This window comes from Austrofundulus limnaeus, unplaced genomic scaffold (assembly GCF_001266775.1).
Source record: "Austrofundulus limnaeus strain Quisiro unplaced genomic scaffold, Austrofundulus_limnaeus-1.0 Scaffold69, whole genome shotgun sequence".
Taxonomy (NCBI): Eukaryota; Metazoa; Chordata; class Actinopteri; order Cyprinodontiformes; family Rivulidae; genus Austrofundulus; species Austrofundulus limnaeus.
This window is the reverse complement of record NW_013952471.1, coordinates 2,270,032-2,281,259: the sequence shown is the minus strand read 5'-3', so window position 1 is coordinate 2,281,259 and position 11,228 is coordinate 2,270,032. Positions and strand designations below refer to the sequence as shown.

The following is an 11,228-nucleotide window of genomic DNA, read 5'->3' as shown; positions in this document are numbered from 1 at the left end:
ACATCTGGTGAAAATTTCATGTCATTAGCACCTCTAGTAATATATTTACTGAGTAAAATGTTGACATGTTCAATACTAATTTTACCTGCTGTAACTCAAGTAAATCAAGTTTTCCACATCTCATTGCAACTCTCCCTCGTTGGGTTTACAGACAACTTCCTCGAGGACTTCTGTTGTGGAAGGAAATCCAAACGTTTCCAAGAACCCGTTCCGTCTCACTCAGCAGCCAGTGAGAGTTGGGACCAGTCGGAACAAAGCTCTGGGGAGTCACCGTACAGGACAGACTCCCAGTCTGGGTACGGAGACCCAGGAGGGGGTGGGAATGTAGGGCCAGGTCCAACAGAGAGACTCCACCCATCGCATTTAGAAAACAAAAAGGTTTTGGAACTGAAGAGACCCCAGCAGTGCTTCGGGTCCAGCGGCAACAGCCCCGCCGCTGCCAAAAGCTACTCGCAAGGTAAACCTGCACATTTCGCAGCGGCTTCAGGAGGACAGACTCACTACTCGCAGCATCTGTCCTCCCCGCCGACGCAGCCTCCGTACTCGCCCCACGTCACCTCTCCGGCCCACCCGGACACAGATTCGGCTTTAGAGGCGGCCGTCAACAGCATCCTGGAATGTTAACACTGATGCTACATTTCTTCCCCGTTTTTATTTTTGTAGGTACCTTTTTTTTTTTTTTACTTTTTTGTAAAATGTGCGTGAAGAGAGGTTCACTCTTTTATTATTATTTTTTTCCCAGGTCCATGTGATATGCAGCTATGTAGCATTTCTGTCCAAGTTTTTTGAGGCATTTCGTCGGAGTTAGATACGTTGAGGTGTACCTGGGCACTTAACCTATAAAGATCCGGGAATGTGTGCAATGCAGCGGATAAAATAGATGAAATTAAAAAAAAAAAAAAACGTTTTTATTGTCAAGCTGTAGGTAAATGATGCAGCTCTGAATGCAGGAGTGTTTCTCTCTTCACAGGCGTTTAACAGTTTGTGCCATTTAATTTCTGATGAAGAGGAGGAAGAGCGTGGCGACTCTGTGCCTGATTTTAAGTTTTTCTATGGAAGTGTTTACATGAAGAAGCTCTACTTTCTTATTTTTTTATCATTTTGATAGAGTATTAGAGCCACCCGGAAGAAAAATTTTGAACAGAAAAAAGCTGAACTAAAAAAAAAAAACTTTTAAACATCTGAAGCTTACATTGTTCCTCAGTCTGGACCAGCAGGAATTTTGAGTATTTCGAAGTCAACACTGAGTGTTTGAGGCTTTTATTGTGAAAGATTTCAACTAGTTCCACTGCAGCAGGAGTGATATGGTGCAGCTCAGACTGCTTTAATTTAAGTTATTTTGTTAGTTCATTAAACAAGTTTTTTTTTTCAATAACATTTCAAATTTAACCTTAAAACAAAAATAACCTCGCTTTAATTCCTTCTTACTGGCTCTAATACTCTGTCAGACAATACAAACCTGAGAAGTGCACATGTGTGATTAGTGTTTTTTTTTTAATATAATCTTACTTTCACATGGACAAATTGCACTAAAACAGTCATTTCACCTTTTTATYTGAAGGAGACGTCCTCGTATGCGAGGCGAAATAGAAATGTGAACATTTGGAGCAGAACCAAAACCTTTTTTTTAGCTGCCTGGAATAAAAATATAGACCTCGTAATCACACTATGAGAAACTCATCAAACTCGTCACGCAGCGTTACTGTACTCGACTGTGTTCTTTATTTTATTTTTCCTGTCAGTTTTCTGTTGTACCTTAAAGGTATGTGAGTCCCGACACAAACGCAGAGCAGATTTTTGCCACTTCTCATCTTTTCACGGTGAGTTTGTGTCCGCGGAGCTTAAGTCCTCAGATTGGGGAAGATATGTTAAGTTGATCTTTTTTATTGAGATTTTCAGTTCCTCATTTTTAGAAATGACTTTTTTTAAATTTTTTTTTTTTTTGTGTGTGGCGATGTGTTCAACTAAACTGAGCATCGTCTGGAAACAATCATGTATTGATATGTTTATGATTTAATATCGTCACACGTCTGTCAGTGTGTTCTCGGCTCGTCTCGTGCAGTTTGCCATGTTTTCCAGCTCACAAAACGTTTCTGATGTTTCAKTGTCAGCAACACAACCAAAATATAAACATTAAAAACAGAACGGTCTTGTCCAGAATCCCCTCCGTTTCTACTTTATTTTTCTGTCTGAAAATGGCTATTTTTTTTCTTTAAAGACAAAATTACTTTTTCTATTGCAGTTGTATTTTTCAATACAAATCCTTTAAAACCTGCATTACAATTTAAAGCTGCTCAGTGCAATGTTGAAAAAAGTATAAAAGAAAAAAAAATGTCCTCATTGATGGTTTATGTTATTGAATTACAATTTTTTAAGCGACATTTGTCAGCTTCCACGAGTTTATTTACGCACAGAAACTGCAGAAGTTACTGAAAATAGGTCAACAAAGGCCACATCTACAGAAGATGGAAATGTTTAATGTATTGGTACATTTTTACATCTGCAGATAAAATACATGTGCAGATAAGTGGCCGCTGTTCACTCATTTGTCCACCTAAATATCTGATGTTCTTCGCCTGTCTGATTCCACCATGTCTGTACTACAGCCAGCCTCACGTAGGTCACGTGACTCAAGCTTCTGAGTGCTCTGTTTATATTGAGCGCGTACCCGCATTTCAGAATTACGTATCTGTAAAACTATACTAGTTGAACCTGCCTCATTGGATGTCTTTCAGGGTTATTATTTTTATGAAAAATTATAGTTAAAGAGTAGCTTAAGAAACTCTTAAAGTGAGGATTGATTCTGGACAGCACCGCTTTTCTGTCAAACATGCAGGAGCAAACGAAATAAAGCCTTTTAAATGGAGGGACTTTGAGTTCGTAAACATCTAGCAGCTTAAACGCTCGGACYGAAATGGGCTTTGTGACGGTGAGATTTAGCGTTCGCACCTGCAAATAACTGCTGCGAAATTTTTAGTGCCTCTCTAGCGCTTACACGAAGAGAAATGTTGGATGTGTGCTGGTAAAACCCATCTGAATGCATGTCAWGGTCTTCAGACCTGCGGGGCTGTGGGGGGGGGGGGCACGCACTCTGCCCCCTCCACATCTTCTGCAGAGATTTGTTTCCTTCACTGTCCCGTTTGTTTTCACTTGATTTGTATAGTTTTTGTATGAAAAAAGTTGAACATAAAATATTTATAATTTTGTATGGAGAGAACAAATAGACACCAAAAGAAATGTGGGAATTATTTTTTATTGTGTTGGCTGAGGAAGAGTAGTTACAAAAAATGTTATTTCATTCTTTGTAGCTTAGTGTGTTTTCTACAGCGGCAAAAAAAAAGTCAACAATAAATTTTTTTTTTTTTTTTTGAAAACAACAGAACGGGTCCAGAACCTTTCTTTGGTGTCCCTSTATTACCATTCTGTGAGTGTCCACACACTGATGGACACAGCATGCATAATCACATCATGTGGGAGAGGAAGTAGGAACTCGAATACGAGATGTTTGTGTTCGCCGGCATCAGGACGTTTAGGTTTTATGTTCCCTTTTCAACGTAGAGGCCAAAGTTTAAGTTAAAACCTGATGGTTGCATTTAATCCTCTGATGGACTCCAGAATCAGTGCATCTGCACAAAAATACCGATTTGAATCCTGGTGCCTTTTTTTTAAATAACCCAACAGTGACACCTAGTGGTCATCTAAAGAAATGCWGAAACTTGCATCTTAAATYTTTAAATTCCATAAAAGCCAKCTTTTAGGTCTTTTTCTAACTTAAAAGATTACAAAATCTTATAAATATAGATAGATAAATAATTTACAGTACAGAAGGGAACAGTATGGACAAGTGGTTTAGAAAACTTCACCTTTTCTGACCCACCTGTTTCTAGTTAACATGTTCATTACTAATAAGTTAATTCACCAAGAATTTAATACCAGCACAAAGGACCTCAACAATTACCAGACTACTGTTATTTTTAATATTTTAAGATACTTAAAGGACTAATGCACAATTAGCAATCAATTTGGTTTATTTAATTAAGGCAAACAAAAAAAGTTGGTAATCATAAGATAGCTTCAGCGAGTCACTTTCTCATAAACCTAACTAGTCACTGGATCTTGCTTTTTTATTTAAAAAAATACTATTAACATACGTTTCTGCTTAGTTAAAGATAAATACAAATATGTCTCATATTTAAAAAATCCTGTGCACTTTTATAATTGAATCAAACATAATTCAGATACTTCCTCTTCAGGCAGCTGCTTCCTTCGTCTCTAATGATACTTCCTCCAACGACTCAACTCTGAGGGGGAAAAAGAACATGCAGATTTTATCTCTAATCTATTTGCTGCAGAAACAGACGGAGAGTGATGCTCACACTCACTTATATGAGGGTAGCTCCACATGTAGCTGAGCACACAGTATCCTACCAGCAGCATGCTCACTCCAGCCACACCGCCTTTCTTCACGTCAGTGTACCGCCTGTAATACCACCGCCAGCCTGGAGGAGGCACACAGAGGACGAGGAGGGGATCCAAGCGTTACTAAAGGATTAAAACAAATTCTGCTCTGTCAAGCTCAAAGACACAAACAGGAGGACCTGCCCCAGTTATGTACTAATAAATGTAGGAAAATATTCCAAAATATTAAGTCTAAATATGCTGATGGGTTTTTGTAATGTTTGTGCTAAGAGTGGTGAAATAAACATAAGGTTTTATTTATATTAGTTTGTGAGAAAAAAAGCTGTGTCCCAGTTCAGGGGCTGCAGCCCACATAGGGCAGACCAGGGGCTCTCAAACATTTTGGGTCTGGGGACCCCTTACAAGGGTGAAAACTACCCAGGGACCCCCTTATAAACCTCATGCTGTTTTAAAAATAGTTTACGGTCATGTTACTTTCTAAAATGCCATACGAATATTAGCTTTTGTTTGGTTTAATATGTTTGTTTAACTAGTGCATTGTTCCCCATATGCATTAAAAAAAATAAATAAAAAAATCAAATGAACAATTTATTGAAAGTTTTTGAGGACCCCCAGGGGGAATCCCTGGTTCCCCTCAGTTTGAGAAACTCTGGAGTAGACCACCCGTGTGGGCTAGGGCTGTGTATTGGCAAGAATTTGGCGATACGATACATATCATAACAAAGGGGTCATGATACGATATATCCTGATATATTGCGATTTTTTTTCCAAAAATTCTATTAAATAAAAACCTCTTACTGAAAAAAAAAAGAAAAGCTAATGTTTACTTACAATGCTAATGCTACCCTTACTCTCTGGCGCTGGAGGTAGAGGAGCCAAATGGCTGGCTCACTGCTGCCAACTAGTGGTCAGAAGCTGAACTACAACATAAAAATGAACAGCTGGCAGGAAAGCTGACATTTTAAAGCTTAATTAAAAATCGATACAGGGCTTTAGAATATCGATACAGTATCGGGAAATGAAATATCGCGATATTTCAGTGTATCAATATTTTCTTACACCCCTAGTGTGGGCTGCATGAAACGGCTGTGAAATGAGACGTTCTAGTCCTTGATGATGTATTATAAAAGAAAAAAATACTTTCGCATTAATAAATAAAAAAGTATTAATAACTTGAATTTAGCTCCACCATCATAACTGCTACAAATTCCAGAAGCTAAGTTGCTAAACATAAATTTAAAWAAACAAATTCTTCTGTCTGTGATAAATTTCCYAACTCCGCAAAAAAAAAATCTGTCTTCGATTTTGTTTAATTTGCTGATGGCAATGAATCCTGGGATATCGTTGGCCMTYTAGGAAACTCAGACGCAGCCTACATTTTTGGGGTTTTGTCGGCTACAAACTGGAACAAGCCTACGTCGCTGCGCAGTGATGTAAGCAGACAAATGGCCCCTACATGGACTGCAGCCCCTAAAACAGCAGATGTGATGGACGCAGATCTAAAAAYAAAATAATTAAAACTACAACAAACTGCTCCAAGCTGTAACTGAGTGGTGTGTGTGTGATACCGACCGCTTTGCACCATGTCTACAACATCTCTAGGATGCCTCGGGGTTCTGGCGSCCAGCCATGTGGGTAGATCCTTCAGTCTCACCTGTACCAGACTCTGCTGCGTCAGAGGCACTGCAGGTCCAAAACAGCCAGAGAGAAAAGACACAAAAAACACGCTCAAACCACTTACCAAGTTTAAAAGAACCACAACCAAATAAAATGTTTATTTCTTCACTTCCTAGATGACAAAAAGCTTGAATCCAGAACCGTTTTAACAACAACTGCAAAGTGAGACTCTGACCTTCGGCTGGTTTTCCCGCAGCGCTTCGTTTCCCGACCTCTTCAGGCAAAGTTTGTGCAGCGGCAGAAGACAGAAGGAAGCTGGAGGACGGATCGACGGGTGACAATACAGAGGGGAGTCGTGCCAGCTGAGTCGGGCCGAGTTTACCTGGAGGGGGRGTGGCCTGCTGCACCTGAGACGCAGACGCAGTGAGGACGAAGGCAGCGGGAGGACCCGGCTCTCGCTGACAAGCGGCGTCTTGTTGCAGAGGGATCAAAGCTGCTTGTTTGGACTTCCTGTGGAACAARTGAAGCTCTGTGTGCTGCCGCTCATCGCTCAAGAGCAGCTCGTCAGACCGCGGTGCGACGAGGCTGACGCCGTCTTTTCGGCTCTCCGTCGGAGCCGATTTAAAATCAGACTCGAGCTGAAGTTCACTGCTCTGATTGTCAGCAGCAGCAGCAATACGACTCAGGATGCTCGGCCTGCCCGAGTATCGGTGGCTATTAGCTCTGCCTAATGTGGCTTTAACATCCTGCAGGGTAACCTTCATTTGGTGACCACTTCCTGGTTTCTGAGAAAAACTTTCCTCCGTCTCCACCGGACTTTCCACACAGAAGCTGTGTCCTGAATGGGGCTTTGTGGTATTGTCTTTCCCATTGGAGTCCAGATACACATTCTTGATTGTTGCTCTTTGATCTTTCACAGAGTCTTTGTCTGGATAAACTTTGGTCCCTTTCTGATCACTGCTACAGCCGTTAATGCCTGATCCTTTTGCAACGTGCTCTAACTTTGCAGCTTCATTCAAAGCACGGAGACTTTTCTTTTTTGGCTTTGAAACGGTGGYGGACGGTGGTGGAGACAGAGATGAGAAAACGGCGGTGGTCTCGGTCTGATCGGCCACCTTCTGCTTTTTCTTCTTCTTTGCTGATGATGGAGGTGAAGCASTACTTAAAGAAGGTGACGATAGCGACGCAGCCATCTTTTTAACCTTCTCTGCMTCTTGGAGGTCTGAGGTCAGGGAGGACGTCTGTTTGACCTTCTGTCCTCTTGTGGTTTTGGACAGCGCTGCAGCCGAGCGGGAAGTCTGAGACTTCGGTCCATCTTGTGTGGTTCCAGGTGTTTTAGAGCTTGCTGCTGCCTTACAATGTGGCAGGTGGCTCTTAAGCCTTTTGTATGTCTTCCCACAGTGTGGACACACCTCTGTGGAGATTAAAAATACATATACAAGTTATACAAGTGATGCTCTTCCAACAGACAACACTAACATTTATGCTACTCTTCGTACTTAGAAGGTATTTAAAATAAAATAAAACTACCAACAGCTTATGATGAAATATCTCCAATAGAATGGATTAATTGCTCAATTACTGAACTTTCTTGATGGCCATGTTTTGTAGTTTTTGTACCATTATAACCTCAAAACGCAAAGAACTAAATCAACAAATAATAATAAAGTTGTATTGTTTTTTTTTTTTGTGTATTCTGTTTTACGTACTGACCATTGTGTTTCTGTACAAGTACAGTTAAATGACCAAAAAAAGATTTAAAGTTCTACAAACAAATATTTACACATAAATTTCATTATTAATCGCCTGACTGCTTCAAATCGCTTTGTGCCACTTACCGGTGCTCATTTTGTTTGCATTCAATCAGCGTTTTCCAAAAATAAAGAGTAGGAAAGTTTTAGCAGCAGCATTTGTTACTTTAATGTACTATCAGTCATCATATTAAATAGCCATATCACGTTAAACTGCTCTCTGTTCCGTGAGTTTTATATTTTAGGTTCGAAAGTCGTTAGCGCCATGCTTAGCGCTACTGAAGAGAAAGGCCCCCTTTAGGTAGCTCGCGTAAAGCCTGACTGAAAATGGAAAAAATAATCACCGCATAACCACATGATCATACAGGGTTAAGCTTTGATTCTAACTTGGTTTGGGGCTGATAATAATAAAAAAAAGAAGGGTTAGCCTGACAGTTTAACGGCTGTGTTAAATACGTAAGCGATGAACTAACTGCGGTTTTGTTCCGATGATTCACTCCTCCTTACTTCCGCAGGCGTAATTTCCCCAACCACGTTTAAGGACGCTTTTACGTATCGTGTTACGTAAAAAATAAAACAGAAGCGCGTGGTTTATTTTGTTTGCAGAAGCGTTTGCGATTTCCGACATACTTAACCCAGTAAAACATTTACAGATAAGTTGTCAAACCCAGCACTGCACCAAAACCCTCATTAAATAATAAACCGTCTCTGCTGAGGCCTTCCTGTTTGACCCCCTCACGCAGTTTTTTTTATAATTTAATTTCACTGGAGTCTATGCCGCTATATGCTGACTGTATGTCAAATTTTCCATGTCTCATTTGGAGATTATTTTTGTGTTATCATTTGTTAATACGCAAATTTTCTGAGAATGCTGAGGTTCCTTTAATAAAATAGACAAATCCATAGCAAAGCAGCGTCTATCATTAGAAAAGTGTATTTTATTAATAAGGTTATGAGGGTAGCGTTAGACTTGACACAAATGAATTTCAAAGAAGTGATGTGAAAAAAATACAAAATAAAAATCTACATCAAAAGGAAATGAAATCATTGGAAAAGAAGTGATTTGAAAAACAACCAGCATAGGAAAAAAAAAGCAATTTCTACAACCATTTACAAACAAGAAGAATAACCTGAATAATATTTACATGACAAATACAGATTACAGTATTTACAAAGCTAGGACAGGAAGCAACGGGAAGCTCTTAAGAGCATCAATAGTGGATGAAACAAACTGCAGACTTGTCGATGTGCACAGTATTGAGAACGCATAGTACGATTAAGATTAAAAAATATAAAATTAACAGTGCTTTGAAATATTCCTCTAACAAATAAAATAAAATAAATCACTGATGGATGTATTCAACTCTGGTAGCTTTTAATTTTTGGTCACATTTCTTCTACAAAAAATCACAAACTTTYGAGAGGAGTCCAAAAACTGCAGTGTCTTGTGTGCATAAACGAAAAAAAAAAAAGAAAAGAAGAAACGTTTCATGGTTTCTCAAAGAAGCCTGGAGTCAGTGCCAAAACAGAAACTGTCACCGTTTGCAAATGAGCAAAGTAACGTTGGTTAGTTTATTCGAACAGTAAAAAGTAAAATCCCTGGAGAAAGGCTAACGCACATTCATGATTAAGGCAGAAGGGAGGATTGCCTTGCGAAGGTCCTTTTACTAATCAAGAGACAAGAGGGGGAATCAGGGTTGGGAAGGTGCACCACCCAGCTAACGACGCGGAGGCCCCACTACAGCCAAACGTCCAAAATTATTCAGAAATGACATCGTCAATAACACCGGTTCTGATTCAACCCTGAGGAAAACAGTGGACTGCATGTTCACTTAGTGGCTTTATTTTTTTTTTACCATAATTATCAACCACATGTCAGAATAGATGAATTTTAATCATCTTAATAAAAGAAGTTAATATCTAATATCGACTTTCATTGTAAAGGCAGTGATTAGGTCATAAAAACACACAGAAATGTTTCAGTCTTGTGGTTGCGCCCTCTTCGAACAGTTTTCTACAAACAAGGTGCCAGTGCTGGAGCCAGTCGATGGGTTTTCATGATCAACAGTCCTTCAGGTGGTTCTGGTTCTGGTTTTTAYACCTGTGCCGGCACCTAAAACCTACTGTTCTGGAATGGAGAAAAAATGATGCAGCTAGTGGTATAAAAAAAAAAAACGGCAGTGCAGCGTGTTGAGAAAATACGGCTTCTATATGATAAAAAATGAAATAAAAAAATCTCTTACAGAGTAACGTGGTAGATGTGGAGAGTGCAACAGGAATAATGGAGAAAATTTCTGTGAACCTGAAGTCAGTGCTTGGAAATGAACTGAATGATCGACTCTAAAAGGATCAAAATCCAGATGAAGCATCCATCTTTGTCATAAAAACATTAGACTCTGGCTGTTTTCTGTTTGTTGCTTCATAGGTTTGAATGAAGACCATTTACCTGGTGTATCAAACAGTTTTCTGACTTCCACTAGTGCCAGCACTGACACCCTGTGAGCTGAAAGGCCCCAGCAGATCATTTACCGAGGCGTGACTTAGGACAAGACCAAGCAGCAGGGGGTCAGYTGTTTTCCAAAAAATGAACAAACCAGTTTTGGTTTTTAGTTTAAAACCACAGTCTGCCCAAAAGACTTGTTCCCCAATCAGATCCTGAACTAACAAGAGGGCCAACTCTTCGAAAAGGAGATTGAAAACGATTATTAAAACGTCTGAAGAAGAATGGTGATTCTTCAGAGGCTGGTCTCTCCCAAGTCTTCGTCAGGAGCGAGGAGTGGTCTGTCTCTCCCGTTCAGGTTCCTCTACTCTCACGGGTCAGCGAGGGGTCATTGAAGCATGAGCTGCTTGAGGTTGTCGTGCAGGATGGTGTCCTTGACGTCCCGGAACACCAGCCTGATGTTCTCCGTGTTGATGGCCGTGGTGAAGTGGTGGTAGAGGGCCTTCAGCGTGGTGTCGCGCCTCTTGGCCCGGAAGCAGTCCACCATGAAAGCCTGGACCTCCGTCAGGCTGTGCTCCTGTCCGGTGTACTCGGGAAAATAGTCTTTGAGCGGAACGATCTTCACCTTCTCCTCCAGCAGGTCTGTCTTGTTCAGGAAGAGGATGATGGAKACGTTGACGAAGACGCGGTTGTTGACGATGGTCTCGAAGATGTTGAGCGACTCACGAAGCCGGTTGGTCTGCCTGTCCTCCATCAGCACCTGGAACAAAGGATGGATGGTCAAAGTTCTGGTTAAAAGTGAATCTGRGATCTTTTGTTTTGCCCTCATCTCCATCTGAGTGTGTTTGTCTGTTCCCAAAGTATTTCATGAACRACTAAATGGATTGTATTTAACCCTGCAGAAAGTAAATCAATGGGCCTCATGCAAGAACCGTTCGTACGCACAGATTTGTTCTTAAGTTGTGCGTACGAGTGATTTAGGAGAATTTGTGGCATTCACC

General features: G+C 40.5%; 3 protein-coding genes across 4 annotated transcripts in view; 1 reads left to right on the top strand and 2 right to left on the bottom strand.

Moving 5' to 3' along the window:
- bicral (BICRA like chromatin remodeling complex associated protein) overlaps positions 1-3,664 on the top strand; it is a 12,030-nt gene extending 8,366 nt beyond the window's left edge. For both annotated transcript variants that reach the window (XM_014010497.1, XM_014010496.1), the window contains one exon: positions 152-3,664. In XM_014010497.1, the coding sequence (XP_013865951.1) occupies positions 152-624 (473 nt within the window). In that variant the 3' untranslated portion in view covers positions 625-3,664. The remainder of the gene's footprint in view (positions 1-151) is intronic.
- Positions 3,238-8,307, bottom strand: si:dkey-21c1.4 (uncharacterized protein C17orf80 homolog). Its single transcript, XM_014010498.1, has 5 exons — positions 7,875-8,307; positions 6,272-7,450; positions 5,992-6,102; positions 4,383-4,499; positions 3,238-4,301 (listed from the first exon to the last, which is right to left on the bottom strand). The coding sequence occupies exons 1-5, from the start codon at positions 7,882-7,884 to the stop codon at positions 4,273-4,275; spliced, it is 1,446 nt and encodes a 481-aa protein (XP_013865952.1). The 5' UTR covers positions 7,885-8,307; the 3' UTR covers positions 3,238-4,272.
- A 398-nt stretch (positions 8,308-8,705) lies between these two features.
- LOC106519019 (guanine nucleotide-binding protein subunit alpha-13) overlaps positions 8,706-11,228 on the bottom strand; it is a 13,687-nt gene continuing 11,164 nt past the window's right edge. The window contains exon 5 of the mRNA XM_014010495.1: positions 8,706-10,987. Coding sequence (XP_013865949.1) covers positions 10,616-10,987 — 372 coding nt within the window. The 3' untranslated portion in view covers positions 8,706-10,615. The remainder of the gene's footprint in view (positions 10,988-11,228) is intronic.